Source organism: Lathyrus oleraceus, chromosome 5 (assembly GCF_024323335.1).
Source record: "Lathyrus oleraceus cultivar Zhongwan6 chromosome 5, CAAS_Psat_ZW6_1.0, whole genome shotgun sequence".
Classification (NCBI taxonomy): Eukaryota; Viridiplantae; Streptophyta; class Magnoliopsida; order Fabales; family Fabaceae; genus Lathyrus; species Lathyrus oleraceus.
Window position 1 is genome coordinate 31,259,520 of NC_066583.1, and position 22,060 is coordinate 31,281,579.

At 34.5% G+C, this 22,060-nt stretch overlaps 2 protein-coding genes across 2 annotated transcripts; both read right to left on the minus strand.

Moving 5' to 3' along the window:
- Positions 1 to 200: 200 nt before the first annotated feature.
- On the minus strand, positions 201 to 2,435 carry LOC127084985 (GDSL esterase/lipase EXL3). The gene is made up of 5 exons (XM_051025532.1): positions 1,761 to 2,435; positions 1,548 to 1,678; positions 1,230 to 1,463; positions 888 to 1,143; positions 201 to 801 (listed from the first exon to the last, which is right to left on the minus strand). Exons 1-5 carry the CDS (start codon positions 2,050 to 2,052, stop codon positions 611 to 613), a joined length of 1,104 nt encoding a protein of 367 aa, XP_050881489.1. The 5' UTR covers positions 2,053 to 2,435; the 3' UTR covers positions 201 to 610.
- A 16,230-nt stretch (positions 2,436 to 18,665) lies between these two features.
- On the minus strand, positions 18,666 to 19,202 carry LOC127078560 (uncharacterized). The gene has a single exon (XM_051019006.1). It carries the CDS (start codon positions 19,200 to 19,202, stop codon positions 18,666 to 18,668), a length of 537 nt encoding a protein of 178 aa, XP_050874963.1.
- Positions 19,203 to 22,060: the final 2,858 nt, after the last annotated feature.

A 22,060-nucleotide genomic window follows, 5' to 3' on the forward strand; every position in this document is an offset into this window, starting at 1 on the left:
TAACTTTTAAAATGACCATTTATTCTTAAATTTTTTTAAAATTTATCACGTTAATTTTGTCTATTTTATCCCTCAAAGTCAATCCATAAGACCATTGCCACTTTACATAAAGTTATTTGATTGTTGCAATTTATATTTTATGGAATCAACATTTATTGAAACACATTGTGATATCATTTATTGGTCGGACAAACAAGGCACGATCTGTATCTTATTTTTCTAAGGCTATGAAATACTATCTTTGTAGTAAACTCCATGATTGCTTTAAATTAAAGCATACAAAAAATCTGAATTTGATATCTCTCTTCCACATGCATGGCGAAAAATCTGAAGCATGTGATAATTATTAATGGTGCTCTTCCAAGCACGATCCAATACGACAGAGAAGAAATATTTCGGAATTAAATGAGGCTTAATTTGCACACCCTAGAACACACTTAAAAAAAAAAGTCATAATTCTCGTGTTTTTAATATGGTATGTACTGATATTTTAATTTCTTTTAACAACAAAAGAAGATTTCAATTAAAATTGGACAGTTATAATCTTACTCATTAACTCAGCTATATAATAGTACTAGCTGAACCCTCAAATTACTAAACCATATCAATATCATGTCAAGCGATCCACATATTTTGGAAGAACTTCAGCCAGAAGCTTTCTGTATACATTTTCTGTAGGATGATAGCTATCCCAAAACACATATTCTGAATTATCAGCACAAGTTGGAGTCAAAGGGTTACATAATATTGAAACTTCTAGTTTTCCTGTTCCACAACAACCTCTATCTGCAACTTTATAACCTGCACCTCATCAATTATATATACTTATTAAATAAATAAATAAATAATTTAACTAAACTAATTAATCATAATTAATAATAATTTACCATATTTTTTAGGATTTAGAATGATATCAAGTAGTGGAGCATATATGTCAATATAAACAACCCTACTATTATGCAAATTAGAACGAAGATAATCCATTTCCTTTGAGAGTTTGGAGTTAAATAACTTGGCTGCTTCATTGTATTTCTCATTGATATTTCTAAATACACCTCCACCTAGTGTCCTCTGTGATGGTAAGTATCCAATAGGTGCTGCACTGAACACTCCAATTCTTCTTGCTCCAAGTTGATATATTTCCTTCAATTATATAAAAAAAAATCACTATAATAATAATGGAGATTATTATTATTTTATATTTAATTTTTTTAATAAAGTTTAAGTACCTTAACGAAATTAGAAGCTTCTTTAACCATAAGGTCAGTATAAGCAGGAACATCATAGTGAAGTTGTGGGGTGCGAATAGTAAAATAAGTGTTGGCAAGATCATCACATCCAGCTACAACAATGAAAAGAGTGTTGGCTATGATGAAGTTTTTTCGTTTTTCTCCAACCACACCTTTGAGTTTCACTATGTATTCTTTGAACATCTCTAGTTGATCAGACATTGAAATCACCGACTGATATATAAATAATCATTAGTACAATTATATAATAAAAAGTTTATGATTATGAATATTATAATATTATTATATTATTATTACCGCAATTTTAGATGTTAAAGGATCATAACCAGAAGCACCAGAAGCAAAGCATACACCAGTAGGAAGGTCATTTGGTTTCAGATTTGGATCTAAATAAGCTGGTAAAAGCTCTTTAATACCTAATTCTTCAACTGATACAACAAAATAATTGTGAGGTATGAGAATTACTAACCAAGAATTTATCTAAAGAAAAAGAGTTTATGTATGATATACCTATCAGGTCTGAGGGATTTTTGCCATTGCAAAATCGACCAGTTGGAATTCCTCCTTCAAAATCTTGACCATAAGGAGGGAAGTTGCACTTGACTTCTGTTTTGATGTTGTTGTTATTTCCGGTATCTAAGATGGAATCTCCAAAAGCTATGAGTGCAGGAACTGTAACATTTGGTGGTAGTTTCACCAATGAGTTTGTTCTATAGGATAAAACTAACAAACATATGAAACATAATAGTATCAATCTAGTTGATGAATCAGTACTTGGAAGCTTCATCATAAACACAACCATTTTAGAAAGAGATGACTATTTTGCTTCTACTCTGTGTAAATTTATACATCCACAAAACTCGGTAGTCATTTATTGGACGAGAACAATGATATCAAGCTGTTTATTTATTTTCGTATGACGTGTAAAAAAAAGTATGCCTATGTTAGCTTTGCAATGCACGGCCGGTTCCAAATCTAAATAAATGGAGAGGATTGAGTTAGGCAGTGAACAATCACCATAAATTTTTTGTCGAATCTTTATAATATGGATCAACTACGAAATAATGTGAATGCTAGTTCGTTTTTCATAAGTAAAATGTTGTATGGCTCTAGTAAAATGTCAAAAGAGCAAAGGCTGTTGTATTGCCTCTTCGATGCGGTGAAAAATAAGTAAGGGTTCTAACATTTTCGTGATCGGTAGAGTGAGATTTGTTTTGAATAATGGAACATAGGCACTCTTACCTTTAAATATATGGAAATAAGCACACTTTATTAACAAGTTAGATAGAGAAATGGGATAAAGATTATTATGGACAAGGAGTGGAAGAAAGATATTATGGATGTGAAAGAGTAGGAGATCAAGTTATAGTCTTGAAATTTGTAGTGGAGCAGGACACTTTTAATGTTATTAGTGTTTACATACCTCATGTTGGGTTAGCAGAACACCTTAAGGTAAAGTTTTGGGAGGATTTAGAAGATTTACTTCAAGTTATATTCCAAGGAGAGAAGCTTTTTCAAAAAGGCGGATCTAAATGGGTATGTAGGGAGCATAGCAACAGATTTTAAGGACGTGCGTGGGGTATGGTCAATGGAAGGTGAATTTTGATTTTGGAACTAGGGATAAAGAATTGTGGTGGTGGAATGTAAGTGTTCAGAATAAAGTTAGAGTAAAAAATGATTGTTTTAAAGAATAATTTAGATGTAAAAATTCTGAAACTTGAAAAAAGTATAAGAAAGTTAAGAATGAGACCAAGCAGGCGGTGAGTCAAGCAAGAATGCAAACTTTTGACGGATTATACTTATTTTTAGGAATCAATGATATATATATATATATATATATATATATATATTATATATATATATATATATATATATATATATATATATATATATATATATATATATATATATATATATATATATATATGCTAAAGATGAAGAAGACAAAGTCTTGGTTTAGAAAAAATATATAAAGGGTGGATGGAAGACATATTTCTACAATTTATTTAATGAAGGATATGATATCTCACCGAATTCTAACATGCTCGACATTTGAGAAGATAATCAAAATTATAATTACTACTGTCAGATTCATAAACAATAGGTAAATGAAGCGTTGGAAAAAATGAGTAAAATATTAAAGCGGTTGAGTTAGGCAACATACCTATTGAAGTGTGAAAGATGATTGGAGATAAAGGTATTGAGTGACTTACCAAACTCTTTAATGAAATTATGATGTGAAAGTAAATGTCAGGTGAATGGAGAAGAAACACTCTAGTTCCAATCTATAAGAACAAGGGGGATATACAAAATTCTGCAAATTATAAGGGGATATTCATTATGAGTCATACCATGAATTTTTGGGAAAAAGTGATTGAACAAAGACTAAGAAGAGAATATCAAGTCAATGAGAATCAACTTGGTTTTATGCCTGAATGGTCGACCATGAAGCGGTGTATCTACTACGACGTGTGATGGAGTAGTATCGAACGAACCAACAAGATTTTGCGCTTAATTTTTATTGACTTGGAGAAGGCGCCCGATAGAGTGCCTAGAGAGATTTTATGGAAAGATCTAGAGAAGAAAGGGGTTATGATTGCATATATTTGAGCTATTCAAGATATGGATGAAGGGGTATCGACTAACGTGCAAACATGGGGTGGAGAGACAGGCGATTTCCCCATTACAATAGGTTTGCGTCAAGGTTCAACCCTAAGTTCCTTCTTTTTTACCTTAATTTTGGATGTAATCACAAAGTACATTCAAGAGCTAGCACCGAGATGCATGCTTTTTGTAGATGATACACTCATACTTAGAGAGTCGAATGAGAATTTAAATAAGGTTGGAGACTTATAGGCGAGCTTTAGAATTACACAATTTTTTCTTAAGTGGAAGTAAAACGGAGTATATGGAATGTAAGTTCAATAAAAGAAGAAGCGTTTCTAACCTAGAGGTGAAAGTTGGAAACCATATCATCCCCTAAGTCACACAATTTAAATATTTTGGGTCTATAATACAAAATGATGGATACATAGAAAGGGATGTAAATGATCGAATTCAAGCTGTGTGGCTCAAATGGAAGAGGGCTTTAGGGATTCTATGTGATGCAAAGATATCTCTAAGGTTAAAGGGATTTTTTTTATCATATTGCAATAAGACATGTGATGTTGTACATGACAAACTGTTGGGAGGTTAAGAATCTATACGAGAATAAAGTAAGTGTAACAAAGATAAAGATGTTACGTTGGATGTATGGTAAGACTAGAAAAAATATGATTAGAAATGAAAATTTATATATGTATGTATGTATGTATGTGTATATATATATATATATATATATATATTATATATATATATATATATATATATATATATATATATATATTATATATATATATATATATATATATATATATATATATATATATATAATATATATATATATATATATATATATATATAGATATAGAGAGAGAGAGGAGAGAGAGAGAGAGAGAGAGAGAGAGAGAGAGAGAGAGAGGAGAGAGAGAGAGAGAGAGAGGAGAGAGAGAGAGAGAGAGAGCGAGAGAGAGGAGAGAGAGAGAGAGAGAAAAAGAGAGAGAGAGAGAGAGAGAAAGAGAGAGAGTTGGGGTAGCACCTATAATAGAGAAGATGACTTGAGTGGTTTGAGCATATATAGAGAAAACATGTAGATTCCGTGGTAAGGAGAATATATCAGATGTAGAGAAGTCAAACAACTAAAGGGAAAAGAAGACCTAGAAATATCATAAGAGAAGTTATTAAGAAAGATCTCGAGATTAATGGTTGGTGACTTGCTTTGAAACCCTAATGTATGAACCTTAGTAACATGAACCTTAATGACTTGAACCCTTGTATGATGTGAACTTTTGTTATAAAATGATGCTTTGATGTGCTTTGAATTTACTCCTAAACATTACTTTAGTCTTGATGCATGACATAGTTGTTTAAGGTTTAACATGCTTGTATGCTTGTATGATCCATATGTTATGAACTATTCTCTATGCCATGCCTTTTGCTCCATTCTTTATTGATGGCCTTGGTTGGTGTCTTAAGATGTTTAAGCTTGATATATGGTAGTGATTTTGTTCATATGCTTGCTTAGTGCATATTGTTAATCCATGATATTTCTTGCATGATACTTGTGCTTATGTTTCAATCCCACGGAAATGATTATAGTTGACTTATTGTCATATGCATATTCATTATGTGTGTTTGTAGCTTCCTTTATCCACCTTGTACCCTTTAGCCCCTTCTAAACCCTAGTCCAATCTTAGGATTTTTCAAACTTGAACTTCTTCCATAATTTTTTTTTGACTTTAGGTCATTGAATTTTCAAACTTTCTTTCTTCATAAATGTTTCAAAAACACTTTAAGCATATCAAACTCTTTCTATAAGACTAAAAAACACAAATCTCATTCAAAAATTTGGCCACTTGGCTTTTCCACTTTAAAACCCTTTCTCAAAAGAGACTAGACATGAATCATCTTTATAGTTGAGATATAAATCTCCTACCCCAATAGTAATGATTGAAATTGATGTTGACTCTTTTCCATATGAAGGAGTTAATGGCATACTTGTAGATTTTATATCCAAGTTGGAGCCCTTCCTTCATAATGATGCAAAGATCAATCTTCTCATATTTGTGGTGGTTTAGATGAGTATTCTCCTTAATATGACAACTTGTCTTTTCTTCTAAAATTAACTAAACAAATCCTTTTTGTTATTTGTACCCTGAACTACGAGATTTTGATCATTCATTGGTACGTAGGCACGAGACTTTATGTCTTTTCAAATAAGAAAAGCAATAAAACACATTTCTCTTCTCATCTCCCCAATTTTTAGCAAACAACAATAACCAAACACAAATATCTCAAGAGGTTCATATAGGATACTATAGATGATTAGGATGCTAGTACCTTCCCTTTTCATAACAAATCCCTGGACCTTCAATCCCTTTATTGCACCGTTTTTTTCATTGCATATTTATGGGTTATTTGATCTTTTCCCCTTCTCTTGGATAAATTAAAGTTCGGAGGTGACATTTTGTTAGCGAGTCAAGTAAACCTAATAGCTGGGTCTCCGATTCTCACTGTGACAGAATCATTTCACTATGTGGTAGATGATTGCTCGCTAGATTGCTATAATTTTGTAGGTGTTTCTTGTAATCGAGAAATACTTTGTATACCCACTCTTAGTGGAAGAACAAATATTTGATGATTACTCAAAAACTGAATTAAGTTCCCTTGCAACGACAATAGGGAGCATATAAATAACTTGTGTACTTATCTCTCTATTTCTTTAAATTATGTTTAAGTTTGCATATTAGGTTTCAATCTTCTTGTTAGAAATTTAAGGCATATGGTTAGGTATGGTTGTAGATTTTTTTGATAATCCAAATGGTTAAGTAGTATTTATATATCTGTTTGGGATTAAACTTAACACTACTATAAATTTTTGGACGTGTTTTATTTTTTTATATTTATGAAAAGACATTGCATTACGGTCAAAACAGTTAACTGTAATTATACATTCATAGAGTTACAAGGTTCAAATCTCATCTCCAACAATTTTTTATTTTTTTGTTGCAATGAATGTTGTCCTTATATATATATATATATATATATATATATATATATATATATATATATATATATATATATATATAATATATATATATATATATATATATATATATAATATATAATATATATATATATATATATATATAATATATATTAAAATTAAAATACTTATCACCACGGTTGATAATGTCAACCGTTGTTAAAGGCATTATATTTCATCATGGTTTTTGAATACGACCGTGGTGAAATTGTTTACCCATATATAAGCGAATTAACTCTCGTTTCTTGACAGTATCACTGTATCTCTAATAGCAAAATCCTAACACACATTTGCACTCTTCTTATTCGTCATTAGCTTTCTTATTCTACAGTATAGCATCAATCTTGTTCTTCATACATACATGTATTCTTCTTCTTTCTTATTCTCTCGTTTTCGTGTATGTTGTTGTTATGCTTCACATGATTTTCTTCTTTTTCGAGAGGTTATGGATTTGTTTTGTTGTTGTAAGTTTTTGTATGTTTCACATGATTTTCATATTATTTACTTCAGGTTCACATGTTTTGTTGTTGGTTTGGATATGCTTTAGGTTTGGATATGCTATAGGTTTAGGTTTTGAAAAAGGATTTCTCTTCCCTACGACCACTTTGACACCGTTTAGACCTATCATACTCTCATATTTCAGATCCTTCTTTCAACATGAATCAAGATCAAGCTAGTGGGAGCAAACTATCTAAGAGATCGAGGGTTCAAAGAAGGTTATTGACATGTTGGAGTTATGGTTGAATAAAGCCAAAGAATATGAAGTTGTTAGGGATCACATTATTGTTGTTGAACCATCTGGTGGAACAAACTATAAGAAGATTCTTATCAAGAATCTTAACATTGAAAAGATAAGGAAGATAAAGGCTATTCTGATTATGAATCAGATGAAGACCTTGAGAACTGCACGAATTCAACTAGGCATGAAGATTGAAAAATGGCCTTCATGCATGCAATAGATTCCAGAAACGGTTAGTTATCAAGTTATTCAATCTATGTTAATTAATTGATGTTTTTGTTAATAAATGTTATTAATAGGTTTGTTATATCACGTGATTGCTTGTTTCACTAACCCCTCATTGAACTTGCATTTATTTAAATAGATTTTTGAGACAATAACTAGAAAAATTAAATTATTCTTGAAAATCAACTTAGACGATCCAATGTTTATCGAATTGCATGCATCTTGTAATTGTGATTTCCTATTTAGCCTATAGAATTAGATCTAATGCCACAAATTATTCAAAAAATGATGATAAATTGATGTCAGTCTGAGTATTTCACACAAAATTTGACGTTTGCAAAATAAACTAGAAAAAAAGAGGAAATCAAATTTTGTGTGAAAGACTTAGAATAATTTGGGATTGAATCAAATTATGTGGGTTAATGAGGAAATCATGAATTACAAGATTCATGTAATTCAAAAAAACATTGGACCGTTTAAGTTGTTTTTCAAGAATAATTTAATTTTTATGATTATCATCTCAAAAATCTATTTGAATGGTTGTATATGGGTTGATGAGGGGCAGAAAAAAACAAGTAATTCGATATTTTATAATAAACTCTTAGACATACCACAATAGTTGTTTAATATAACTGTTGTGATAGGTAGCGCGCTACCTAGCTTATAACCACAGTCACACACCCGTTGTGGAAACCAACATACATACCATCACACGCTACCTAACAACGAACGTGCAACTGTCATTACATGTGTTTTCCATAATATTGTAAGTTAATTTGGATTTAGTAATCCATATTGAAATAAACTTTAAACAACTAATTGTTGGTTTAGTTTCTAAATTATTATTTTGAAAGTATGTCTAGATTCAATATTCACAAATCTAATAAGCATATATAAAATTTTAGGAAAACCAACCTTCTTAATTAAACCTTATTTTGAATATATTAAACATCCATATAGATTCATCTAGTCATATTATGCCAATAGGCGTGATAAAGTTAGTATTTGTCATATGGGTGTGGATGCATGAGAGACTTGTGACTGGTTGCTTTTTCCTTCTGACATGGTGTGACATAGAGGTGGACATCTTTAGGTATGACAATCACTATTTCTCCTCTTGTTTGTTTGAGTTAAACTTAGGGCTATATTGAAGTCACGTTCCTTCTTCTAACCGATATGATATTTGGGTCCATAATGTATAAGCATGGTGCACACTGACTATTGGTTTAAGACCCATGTTTATTCAATTATTATGAGTCCATGCTCATGGCCTTCTTAGGTTTGTTTCAATCAATAACCCCTAAGCACGAGGGCTGGTAAGGGCTAAGTGTTTGGGAATATTTCCTCGGTCCACCATCTCTCTAAACTTGAGACTTGGTAGGGGCTAAGTGTTTGAGAATATTTTCCCGGTGTACCGTCCACCAAGCACGAGACCCTGTAGGGATGAGGTGCTTCATTATTTTAGTGGGTTGTTTATTGTGTGTTAATTTAGATTGGTTTTGTGATTTATAAGGAGTTCCATTTAGTTCGACGGGGGTGATTGTCATTGAGGTAATTGAAACGACTGTGTTTCCACATTATTAATATTATGGTCATCAAGAGGCATTTAGTTCCCCATGCTTTTTTGTGCGTCTTGTCCCATATATGCCACTATATTCATAGGGCATGGCTTCCACTTTTATAGTGTTTCCATTTTCACGTTTCTCATCACTCTTTCTCGTGTAAAGCCTCACATTTTTTTATGTTTAGTTCCTGCCGTACCCCAAAATTTGACCATCTGTCCCCTAACCTAGATTGCAAACACGTCCGGAGCCGGTATAAGTCATCGGGTCAGCCCCAATGACTTAAAAAGTCAAAGGAGGACCATTTTGACTTTTTCCTGGTCCATCTTGACTAATTGATAACCTTTTTGTTTTTTAGAATTGATTAGGATTTATGCGATTATTATTTTTTTGCTAATTTACAATTAAATTTATAAAATAAGTTTTAATGTATGATTAACTTATGATTAACTCGAGTTTAGTTTAAGTTCTACTAAGATTAATTAGGTTAATTACATCATTAATAAACTTTTATCAAGATGTCAATTAATATTATGATTAGATGATGATTAGGTTAATTATTCTTATCGTACCTCAAAATATGAGAACACGATCTCACAGAGCACAATCGCACGCTCGCGAGATGGATTGAACAAAGTCGCCACCGAACTTTATTTATTCCCAAAAATGGGAAAGGGAAAACATCGATAAAACCCCTAAAAGAAAGGATAAGATATGGTCATGGCAACCAATATCAGGGTTCAGGAGTCGGTTATGCAAGGGGAAGGTATTAGCACCCCTCACGTCCGTTATACTCAATTGGAACCGTTTTGTTAATTTTAATTTGAATGTTAGCTTATGTTAGTTTTCGATATTCTACTTATTTGGGATAGAAAAAGAGAGAGAAGAGAAATGTTTTTGAATTTTATTAATGAGAAAGGACCTAAGAAGGTTTTTATTATCAGGGGGAAAAGAAAGGAACTAAACCTAAATTTTTTATTAATGAGCCTGGCAAGATTTACAAATCATGGTCCTACGTATTATCGCACCTAAAAAAAATGAGAACATGACTTAGCTAAGCGCAAAGGCACGCTTGCATGATGTACTAAATAGATTCACCACCGGACTTTATTTATTCCTAAAAAGGAAAGGGGAAATATCGATAAAACCCAAGAAAGAACGACAATGATATTGGTCTTCACAACCAAATCAGGGTTTGGCAGTCGATTATGCAAGAGGAAGGAATTAGCATCCTCATATCTTTTGTAATCAACGGGAACCATTAGGTTAGTTGTGCACGTTAGTGTTACCTTGAAATGTTAGGGTTGTCGAATTATTAAGAGGGAAAGAAGAATACAAGAAGAGAGAGATGTTTTTGGATTTTTTTATTAATGTGCGAAGAAAGTAACTAAACCAAACTTTTTTATTAATGGGCCTGATAAGATTTACAAATTTTGCTCCTACGTATCTCCAAGTGCAATAGAAAACCCAAGGCTTACGTAGTTTTGGGTAGAAAATGTTTCTTTGTTAGTCGATTTTAGCAAAAGCTACTTTGTGTCAATCGACGGAAACTTTGTTGGACTACCCAAGAAAAATGGAGAAGGGGACGTTTGCATCGCGGCCGAATGGATTTACAAATCAACATTCGTGGACAACGTCGCAAGCTTACTCACACGTTCAAGTGGACGAAACATTTTTTTGCATCATCTTGAAACAAGATACCTTTCGTTTGAGAAAATGGGTTAAGGAATAATCACACGTCAGCGAGAAAAGTGTTTGATTGGTTTGAAGTATTTTTGGATGGTGAGAGAGTTCGGAGTGACGAGAACTACATCTCGGTTCCCAACTTAGGGAATTCGTGGACTACATCTCGCTTATTTTTCATCTTATTTGCAAAAGGGTTTTGATATTTTTATGTGTTTTTGAAGTTTGCTCGAGAAAGCGCACTCGAAGCTAGTAAAGGTTTATGGAATTGATTTGAGGATGATGAGAGTTTGGATTGACAAGAACTACATCTCGGATCTAACTCTCAGGAGCTCATTGACTACACCCCATTACTTTTATCTCTCTTATTGAAAAAAGGTGTTGAATAATTATTAAGTGTTTTTTTAGTTTTATTATGAAAATGTCTTGATGTTGGATCAAACATTTGATGATCGATTGAGAAAGAGTTTGAATGAAATGGATTGCAAGAAGATGGAATAGAAAGAAATGGATTGAGTTTGAAATGTTTTGATTTGTTATTGGGAAAATACTCGACGTTGGATCGAGTTTTTATTTTTAATTTTTAATGAGAAATGGTTGATTTTGTTCTTGTGTTAGAACCAGCTAAACAAGCAAGCAAAAAAATAAATAAAACGGTAAAAATTATTACACGTCATGGAAATGAGGGTACAATTTTTCGAATGGGGATACAAGATAATGAAACGATTAAATCAATCCCAATCAACAAACAATAATAAATAAGTGTAAGTGCAAGAGAATTGTCTCATTGTAAGAAGGCCCAAGAGTAAGCCATGTGAAGAAAATAGCAACACACAAGTTATATTTACAAAACATTCAAAAATTAAATCAAAAGAAGTAAAATCGAAGTATGCACAAATTAAAATCGAGATGCAAGGATGCGAATCAATATCACATAAAGCAAGGACGTGAAATGCAAATGGAAATTGAGAGGTGTAAGCAAACCCCTAGGTAATGTGCTAAAAGCTGGTTTGCACATATTGACAACAATTGAAATATCGTATGCGACGAGTCAAAACACGGTGAAATACTATCACTATATCGATAAAATAATCGGTGGAATAACGACATGAGAAATGCCAAATCCATATATCAAAGTTCGATACTTAACCATGAAAAGATTCAAAGTATCGCATTTTTTAAAACGTTCACGGGGCACTTTTGCAACGGTCATAATCGGGGTAAAATAAATGGAAAAAAATAAATTGAATTTTAAAGAAAATGTCACAAATAAGAAGTAGGAATAAAAAAATAAAAAATAAAACACCATTTGGATGGTTAAAAAAATGTAAAAAAAAACAAAAAATAAGGGTGAAAAGAATGGGAAAATGAAAAAAAAAAGGAAAAATGTGAGGAAAAGTGGTAGAGGGGTTAAACCCAGAACATGGGGGTGGGAGGCATGAAGCTTCAACCACTCCCCCATGTTCCTATCGATGCTAAATATATACAATCATAAATATGTAAAAGAAATGGGCATGTTTGGTGTTGAACTCAGGACTTGATGGTTGGGATACCGAAGGCTTAACCACTCCACCAGGTTCAATTAGTTGTTAAATGGTTGCAACTATTAATATATATCAAATGAAAATGCACTGAAAATATTAAAGTAAAACAAAACTAATAACACCCAATAGCAGAATATTTTTCACATGTTCACTTTCTTCTACCTTGTAATGAAATATAACAAAAAATCTCAACAAACATCAGACCAAACTCCAATAATGAAAAGTGGAGTATTAATCATGAAACATATACCACAAAAACCATCCCAAAGGTATAAACTTTAAGTAAAACAAAAGCGGAAATAAACGTACATAAAAATGGAAACGGAGACGAAGTTGTATGGTGTTGTGAGCTTGGTTTTCCAACGCGGTTTGTGCGGTTATGAATATTTATTGGAGTTGTTTAAAAATGTGGTGAGGGTGTTGTGAAGGGGGGTGATAAAGGTGGATGGAGTGGATTTGGTTGATAATGGTGGTGTTTGAGATGGATTTTCATGGCGGTGGCAGTTGATGTGAGGTGGAAAAAATGTGGGTTTTACGGTGGTTGTTTTATGGTGTGGTGATATGGAATATAGGTGGAGGAGTGGATGGAGGTGATAGAAGTTTTGGAGGATGGTTCCGAGACGGAAATGGAAGAGTGTGTGACGAAGACAAGAGGAAGGAGATGGTGGTGGTTATGGTTTTGTTTGGAGGAAGTTTTTTTGTTATGGTGGTGAAGAAGATGATATATGGTTGTTGTGGTGGAAATGGAGGTTATAGGGGTTATGTTTGTGGATGGTGTTCAGTTGTGTTATGATGGGTGGTTTATAGTGGAGAGTTAAATGTGGTTGTGGTTATTAGAGAGGCTGTAACGGTTGAGAGTGGAATAACGTTTAAGTGTATGGTTATTATTCGTGTAGCAGCATCGTGAGAGGAAGGGGATGAAGGGGGTTAATTGTTGTTTTCCGGTGGAAGAATGAAGGAAAAGGATGAAAGAGAAGGTTAATGGTGAAACGGTATCGACACAAAGTTTTTTTATGGGTGGATGAAGATGGAAAATTGAAGTTTTTAGGTAGACAACAGGAAGAAAATGTTGGGAAGCATTTTATGGAGAGAGAGAGAGAGAGTTAATTCTTCAAAAAAAGACGACCTCCTCTCATGTGTGTGTGCACATCTCTTCCACAAATTTTTTCAAAAAAATGCCATGTGGCCGATAGATATTGGAGGTTTTCAAATTATGGAGAAAGAAAAGATCTCTTTTTTCACGTGATTGTCATCTGAGAGCCACTCCAAAGAAAGTGGGGGGATGCGTTTTCCTAGTGGTCCATACATCCCACAAAAAAAATTTTGTGACCATATCCGCTCTCCCTTCTCACGCGTGTTCAGGGTTGAATGGAGGGATTCAGTACTAGCTGGCAATGGTTGGATGGTAACGTTGTCACTATTTCTTTTATTATCTTATTGAATTTTAAAAATAGATTGTAAAAAAATAAATTAAAAATAAACGAAGCAAAATTAAATTAAAAATAAACAAAGCAATAAAAAATTAAATTAAATACTCGATTAATTCTAACTAATTCAACTGATTATTTTGGCTAAGAAATAGAAATAAAATGATTACAAATGAATAAAAAATCGGACTAAAAGTGCTCGGAAAATTAAAGTGAATGCACTAAAATGATCAACACAAAATAAACTTCTCAAAAACATATAGGTTTTCGTCAAATTTTGAAATGGAAAACGCCCGGTTAAAACGCTCAGACAAACCAAAATATGCCCAAAAAATTAGCCGAGAAATAAATCGAGCACACCACGTTTAACTACACGAAACATAGATTAATAAAACTGATGTTTACAAGCTTGATTTGGAAATTTTTCGCCTGCTATTTCGATGCACTTTGACAATTGATGCAACTGGTCTGCCTGTAGATCTGAAAATTTATTTCGACTGATATTCTAGGAATTATGCAGTATGGAATGCATGGTATGCTATGTAGAGATGCAACATCTATGATTAATATATTGAATCGGTGATTCAGGGTTAAAATTTGGGTGTGACAGTTGCCTATTTAAGTATCTTCAACCAGAGAATATGAAGCATGAGACTCTTTATATGATCATAGTGGGAGAGGATTAAATACTAAGACCCACATTTTGATCCTGAAATGCAAATGTCATGGTATGATATGATACGATATGGTGAACCATAATAGGAAATTTTATGCAAGACAGACAAATCTGTGGGGAAATGATGAACACAAGATACTGGTGGCCCATAGGAAGCAACAACAATGAGGGTAAAACTCATTGAGGCTAGAAATCCCACTGGAGAAACAGGCACACGCTGGGGAGTATTCAAAGTGAAAGTTGACAAACATCACTTTAAAATACAAGAGGCTTCAAAAGTTGGAGATTTCTGACAAGAAATACATCCTACTAAAGGCTTGGAGCTTTATAATAAGAAAATCATCCAATCACACACACAAGGCAGTCCTTAACCAGGAATACACATAAGACAGAACTGGGAGCTCTCTCAAAAGAAAAGCATACACACAAAGAAAAATAGGGATTCTTCACAAAGAAATCCACTCAAAACGAAACTCAGGAATTTTCTGACCAAAAACTCAACCAATCAAAGACCTTGGGAACTCATAACAATGAATCAAACGTCACAAAGCTTTAAAGTTCTCTTATAAGAAAACAACAAATCAACAAGGGGATTCCTGACAAGGAATTTAAAAAATCAGGACAAAGTCTGGGAGCTTTCTTACAAGAAAGTTATCCATACAAAAGACAACATGGAGATTCTTCACAAAGATATCGTTCAAGATAAAAACTCGGGAGTTTTCTGACAAGAAAACACCCGCAAAAATGCTATGATAATTCTTTACAAAGAAATTAATCAAGACAAAAAGTCGGAGTCTTCGAACAAGAATGACATCCACAATTCTGGGAATTCCTTAGAATAAAGAGTCATACATGAATATCTAGGAAACATCAGGGCAAAAGGGGTATAAAACTATTTGTAGGTGCCAACAACAGTTGGACTTTGACTGTAAGCATTGGTTACAACCAGCTTCAAACGGATTGGTGCCAGTTACAACTGCACTTCAAGGGTGCCAATAACAATTGGACTCGCAAATAACGGTGGTGACAACAAGACTTAAGGCACCATTTACAAATGGATTTTAACAGAGTGACAATTACAACTGGGCTTGAGATACCAATTACAATTGGATTCCATAGGGGATGCTAGTAAGAATTGGACTTTACAAAAGATGTTAGTAACAACCAGACTTAGGTTACCAATTACAATTGGATTTCAAAATAATGTGCCAATAACAATCGGACTTTGAAAGTAAAGATGGTAACAACCAAGCTTGGAAAAAGGTGCCAGTGACAAACTGGACTTTGGAGGCCAATGACAATTAGACTTTGAGAACAGGTACTAGTTACAACTAGATTTGAAAGGATACATGCTGGTAACAACCAGACTTTGGCTACCAATAAGAATTGGGATTTGACAAACAGCGCCAGTGACAACTAGACTTTGAACCGTGCCAATAACAATGGGACTTTGAATACAAATAAAAATTTAATGACGAACAATGAATGCCGGTAACAACTGGACTTTGGGATGATACCAGTGAAAATTGGGTTTAAAAGATAATGCCAGTGACAACTAGACTTTAAAAGGCGTCGCCAATGATAACTAGACTTTAAAAACAATACCAGTTTAGAGCTCAATGGTATACCAATAACAATTGAATTTTGAAATCAATCCCAATGACAACTGGAGTTCAAAGGATGCCAGTAACAACTAGACTTGGGGATCAAGGGATAACAACCAACAACGAGACCCGAGATAATGCAAATGAAGCATGAAGTACACTTCAGGCTATGTATGATTTAATTTTGCTTCTATGCATGATATATTAATGATCATGATATGCAAATTTCGACACTATGCAGACTGGGAGTTTATAGAGGCTATATAGAGATTCTGAATCCTCAACACCGACAACTCAAACAAATGGTGATGATATATGCATCAAAGGAGGATCTATCAAGCTTAACAGTTACAACCGGCCAAGGGGATCCTATCAGAGGATTGATGAATTATGCTCCATGGAGATTTTTGTTGTGATCATCCATGAAAAGTCTTGCAACTTGAGTCTCGCGGGGGAAAACAAAAGATTTCCTTTCAATATTTCCATATGTCAAAGCAAAATTGTGTTTCTCAATATGTTGAAAATTCTTTTTAAGTTCAAAAATTCATTATTAACAAATAAATGACATTTTGCATAACAAAGAAAATCAGAGAAAACATCAAATGATAGCAATTGATATGTAAACTTGTATTTATTTAAGAATGGTAACACACAAATGGTGTAGCTCTATGGAATGTTACAAATTTGAAAATGGCAACAGGGGAAAGGTTTACATTGAATCACAATGACTACGACTATCCCTAATAATAATGACTCCCCAAAACCTTACTTCTGAAGGGAGCAGCTGGATTGATCTTTCGCCTTTGGATCTTCTGTGTTGATCAGTAATGATTGATGCAGTATATGCCTTTTGTCCCTAATTTTTCCTGGATTTCCCTCTTGGGTTTTCAATCCACCGACATGCTCTTTTTTTTTCTAAGTTTCTCTTTCAGGTTTTCAACTTAACGAGCTGTCATTTTTTATTATCCCTAACTTTTTCCTGGACCATTCTTTCGGGTTTTCAGTCCACCGAGATACCCATTTTTTCCTAAGTCACCTTTTCAGGTTTTCGAGTTAGCGGGTTTTGTCAGGCATAATCTCTTTTGACTGCATCGGAGTTTACGGAGTGAGTGATCTCTTCGCCATCCATATTTGTGAGAAACAGAGAACCTCCAGAGTATCCTCTCCTTACAACGTGTGAGCCTTCATAATTAGGAGTCCACTTCCCACGTGAATCCTTGTGTACTGGCAAGATATTCTTGAGCACAAGATCCCCTTCCTTGAACTATCAAGGACAAACCTTCTTGTGAAACTCTCTCTTAAATTGTTGCTGGTACAATTGTCCATGGCACAAAGCGGTCATACGCTTCTCATCAATGAGGTTGAGTTGATCATAACTGTTCTAGATCCATTCAACTTCATCTAGCTTGGTCTCCATCAGAATTCTCATTGAGGGCATCTCTACTTCGACTGGGAGAACTACTTCCATTCCATAGACCAAGGAGAATGGGATTTCCCCTATTGAAGTGCGGACTGAGGTCTGATATCTGTACAATGCAAATGGTAGCATCTCGTGCCAATCCTTGTAGGTCTTCACCATCTTTTGCAGGATCTTTTTAATGTATTTGTTGGCGGCTTCAACAATGCCGTTCATCTTTGGACGATATGGAGAAGAATTATGGTGGTCAATCTTGAAACTCTCACATAATTATGTCATTGTCTTGTCGTTCAAGTTTGAACTATCATTGGTAATGATCTTGCTTGGAACTTCATAGCGACAAATAATCTCCTTCTTGATAAAGCGGGCGACTACTTGTCTCATTACGTTGATGTAAGAAGCAACTTCTACCCATTTAGTAAATTAATCAATGGAAACTAGGATGAAGCGATGACCATTGGAAGCTTTAGGTTCTATGGCGTCAATCATGTCAATGCCCCACATTAATAAAGGCCAAGGCGATGCCAAAACATTCAGCAGCGTTGGCGGTACATGCACTTTGTCAGCATAAATTTGACATTTATGGAATTTTATAGCATAGTTGAAACAATCAGACTCCATGGTCAACTAGTAATAACCAGCTCTCAAGATCTTATTAGCCATCGCATGCCCATTGGTATCGGTTCGAAAGGATCCTTCATGAATCTCCTCGATCAACATGTCTGCTTCGTGTCAATCCACGCATCTGAGAAGAACCATGTCATGGTTTCTTTTATAAAGCACCTCATTACTCAAAAATAATTTGGATGATAACCTCGTCAGAGTTTTCTTATCCAACAATGTAGCATCTTTTAGATACTCATGAATTTGTAGATAACGCTTGATGTCATGAAACTATGGTTTACCATTAATTTCTTCTTCAATCAATTGACAGTAGGCACGCTCATCTCTTCGCTCTATTTGGATAATTGAAGCTTCATTATGGAATTTGACTTGGTACATAGATGCTAAGGTTGCCAAAGCGTTAGCCATTTTATTTTCTCCTCTTGGGATGTGATGGAAAGTGATATCATCAAAGTATTCCATCAACTTTACAACATGAACACGATACAAGATCAGCTTCGCATTACGGGTTTCCCATTCATCTTTGATTTGATATATCACCAAGCCTGAGTCTTTATACACCTCAAGGATCTTGATTTGGAGATCAATTGCAGCTTCAATACCAAGGATACAAGCTTCATATTCCGCGACATTGTTTGGACAGTCAAAGCACAACCTTGTTGTGAAACGAGTATAACCACCTTTTGGATTCATCAGAACAACTCCCACACAATGACCACTATAATTGGAGGAACCATTGAACGCGATCTTCCGTCGAGATCTTGGTCCTTCATCTGGGCCTGGGATCTCATAATCCTTTATCACCATTATATCCTCATCGTGAAATCAAACTTCATTGGCTGATAGTCTTCAATTGGTTAATGAGAAAGGTACTCTGCTAGCACACTTCCCTTGATTGCATTCTGGGTTACGTAATGGATATCATACTCAGACAAAAGCATTTGCCAACGGGAAAGTCTTCCTGTCAAGGAAGGTTTCTCAAAGACGTACTTTATTGGATCCGTTTTCGAGATTAACAAAGTAGTATGGAAAATCTCAAACGACGAGCGGCCCATGCTAGCCCACAACAAGTTGTCTCCAAAAGTGAATATCTAGTTTCATAATCGGTAAAATTTTTACTCATATAGTAAGTAACATGTTCTTTCCGGCCAATTTCATCGTGTTTCCCTAACACACATCCCATTGACTCTTCAAGCATAGTCAGATACATGATTAATGGCTTTCTTGGGACAAGTGGAATCAGAATATGAGGTTCTTACAAGTATTGTACGATCTTCTCAAAAACTCTTTGATAGTCAATGTTCCATTCAATTGCTTGATCTTTTTGAAGCAACTTGAAAATAGGCTCGCACGTGGCCGTCATATGTGAGATAAACCTTGAGATGTAATTCAAACGTCCAAGGAAACCTCTGACTTCTCGCTCAATGCGTGGAGCAGGAATTTCTTGTATAGCCCTGACCTTTTCAGGATCTACCTCAATTCCTCGTTGACTAACGAAGAAACCAAGAAACTTCCCTAGTTGGACACCAAATGTACATTTTCCAGGGTTTAATCATAGTCTAAAATTTCCGAGACATTCAAACAGCTTCTTTAGATGGTTCATATGATCTTCTTCATTCTGAGATTTAGAGATCATGTTGCCAACATATACCTCTATCTCCTTGTGCATCATATCATGGAAAATAGTGACCATAGCTCTTTGGTAAGTTGCCCCGACGTTTTTGAGACCGAAAGGAATCACCTTGTAGCAAAATGTTCCCCAAGGGGCGATGAATGTGGTCTTCTCCATATCATCTAGAGCCATCTTGATTTTGTCATATCCTGAAAATCCATCAATAAAGGAGAAAACAACAAAAATTGCAATGTTGTCCACCAGAGTATCAATGTGTGGCAGAGGGAAATCATCCTTCAAACTAGCTTTGTTTAGATCCTTATAGTCAACAAACATCCTCACCTTGCCATCCTTCTTAGGCACAGGTACGATATTAGCTACCCGTTGAGGGTACTTCGCCACTACGAGAAAACCGACATAAAAAAATTTCGTTTGACTTCTTCACGGATCTTTAGAGTCATATCTGGTATTGTTCTTTGGAGTTTCTGTTTTACTGGTGGGCAGTCTGGCTGAAGCAGTAGCTTGTGTACAACAATTTCGGTGTCTAGGCCCGACATATCCTGGTATGACCATGCGAATACATCCATATATTCTTCTATCAGCTTGACCAATATCTCTTTGACGCTTGCTTCAAGTGTGGTCCCGACCTTGACTTCTTTCTTCTCTTCCACTATGCCAGGTTAACTGTCTCCACAAGTTCTTGATGTGGCTAAAGGGATTTAGACTCGTGCTCGAACAGCCTTGCCGATTCATTGGGGATGTTACAATCTTCCTCACCATCTTCTTTTGCTTGGTATATATGGGATTCAAAGTTATGAGAGGTAGTAGAGTCATTTGATTCAACGGGTTTATAGATTATTCTGCATGTTTGAATGATTTATTTTTTTAGCAAAGTAAAATAAAAGATGCATAAATGGAAACATGTTTTTGTTTTTGAAAAGATTGCCACTTTCTGAAAAGAAATCAATAAATGAACAATAAGAATTTAACAAAATGTCTTTCATTCACCAATAATGATTATTTGAAAATGAAAAAGGCCCTACAACATGATCCATTAGCCTTGGGAAGGGCTAAGTATTTTGAAAGGAAAAACAACAATTATTACTTTGAGAAAGGAAAAATCTCAGGGATCTCAACAGCTGACTTAATCTCCATGGATGAATCACGTATTGAGGAAAACTTCATGGATTTTAGACTATGGCACGGATCTAGAAGGGGGGGTTGAATAGATCCCAATTAAAAACTTGAGTCGGCGCTATCAATTTAAAAGAAAATTGGTTTTAAAAATGTTTTAAGTGCGGAAGCAGCCGAGGAAAATTTTAGTCTAAAACGAACCGTTATTGAAAAACCGGATATGCGTTAAGCTAATGGATTTGAGATAAAGTGAAATACTAATCACTACACAATATGCACACTCAATTGATATATTTCACTAACTAGCAAGCCTAGTTCCAATGATCCAAAATACCAAATTAAACTGGATGTAAACTTAAGACAACTTTGGCTTATGCAAATTCACAAACACTTGGTGTGCATACACTCCAAGAGATATTTGAGTTGAGTAAGTAGTTCAATTTTATCTAGTACAATAAACTATTGTACTTTGTATTCAAACAGCAGTTTTAGTTTCTTACTCAACTTATATCAAAGTTTGGGAAAATTGCTTAAACTAAAATCACTTAATTTTTAAGCTGAAAAGCACTTATGCAGAAAATTAAAGAAGACAGAGATTTGATGAGGCAGTTCCCCCGCCGTCCTCGCTTCGGGGTACGTCTGCCCTCAATTCTAAAACTAGAATTGAGATGATTAATTAGATATCACCTGTGAAATTTAATCGTTTATACAAGGATTGCAAAGCATGTAAACAACAGAACTTCCAATGTGTTGAACGATGCTTCCTATCCTTGCTCCTTGATTCAAGATGAATCAAGACCTTCGATCGTTGATGCTAGACCTCCGATTCCAGCCCCTTTGTTGAAGAATCTTCCGTTCTTCAAACCCTCGGCCCGGCTGATCTCAAACACAACGAGTCGAACCCGAATCCTTCACTTCA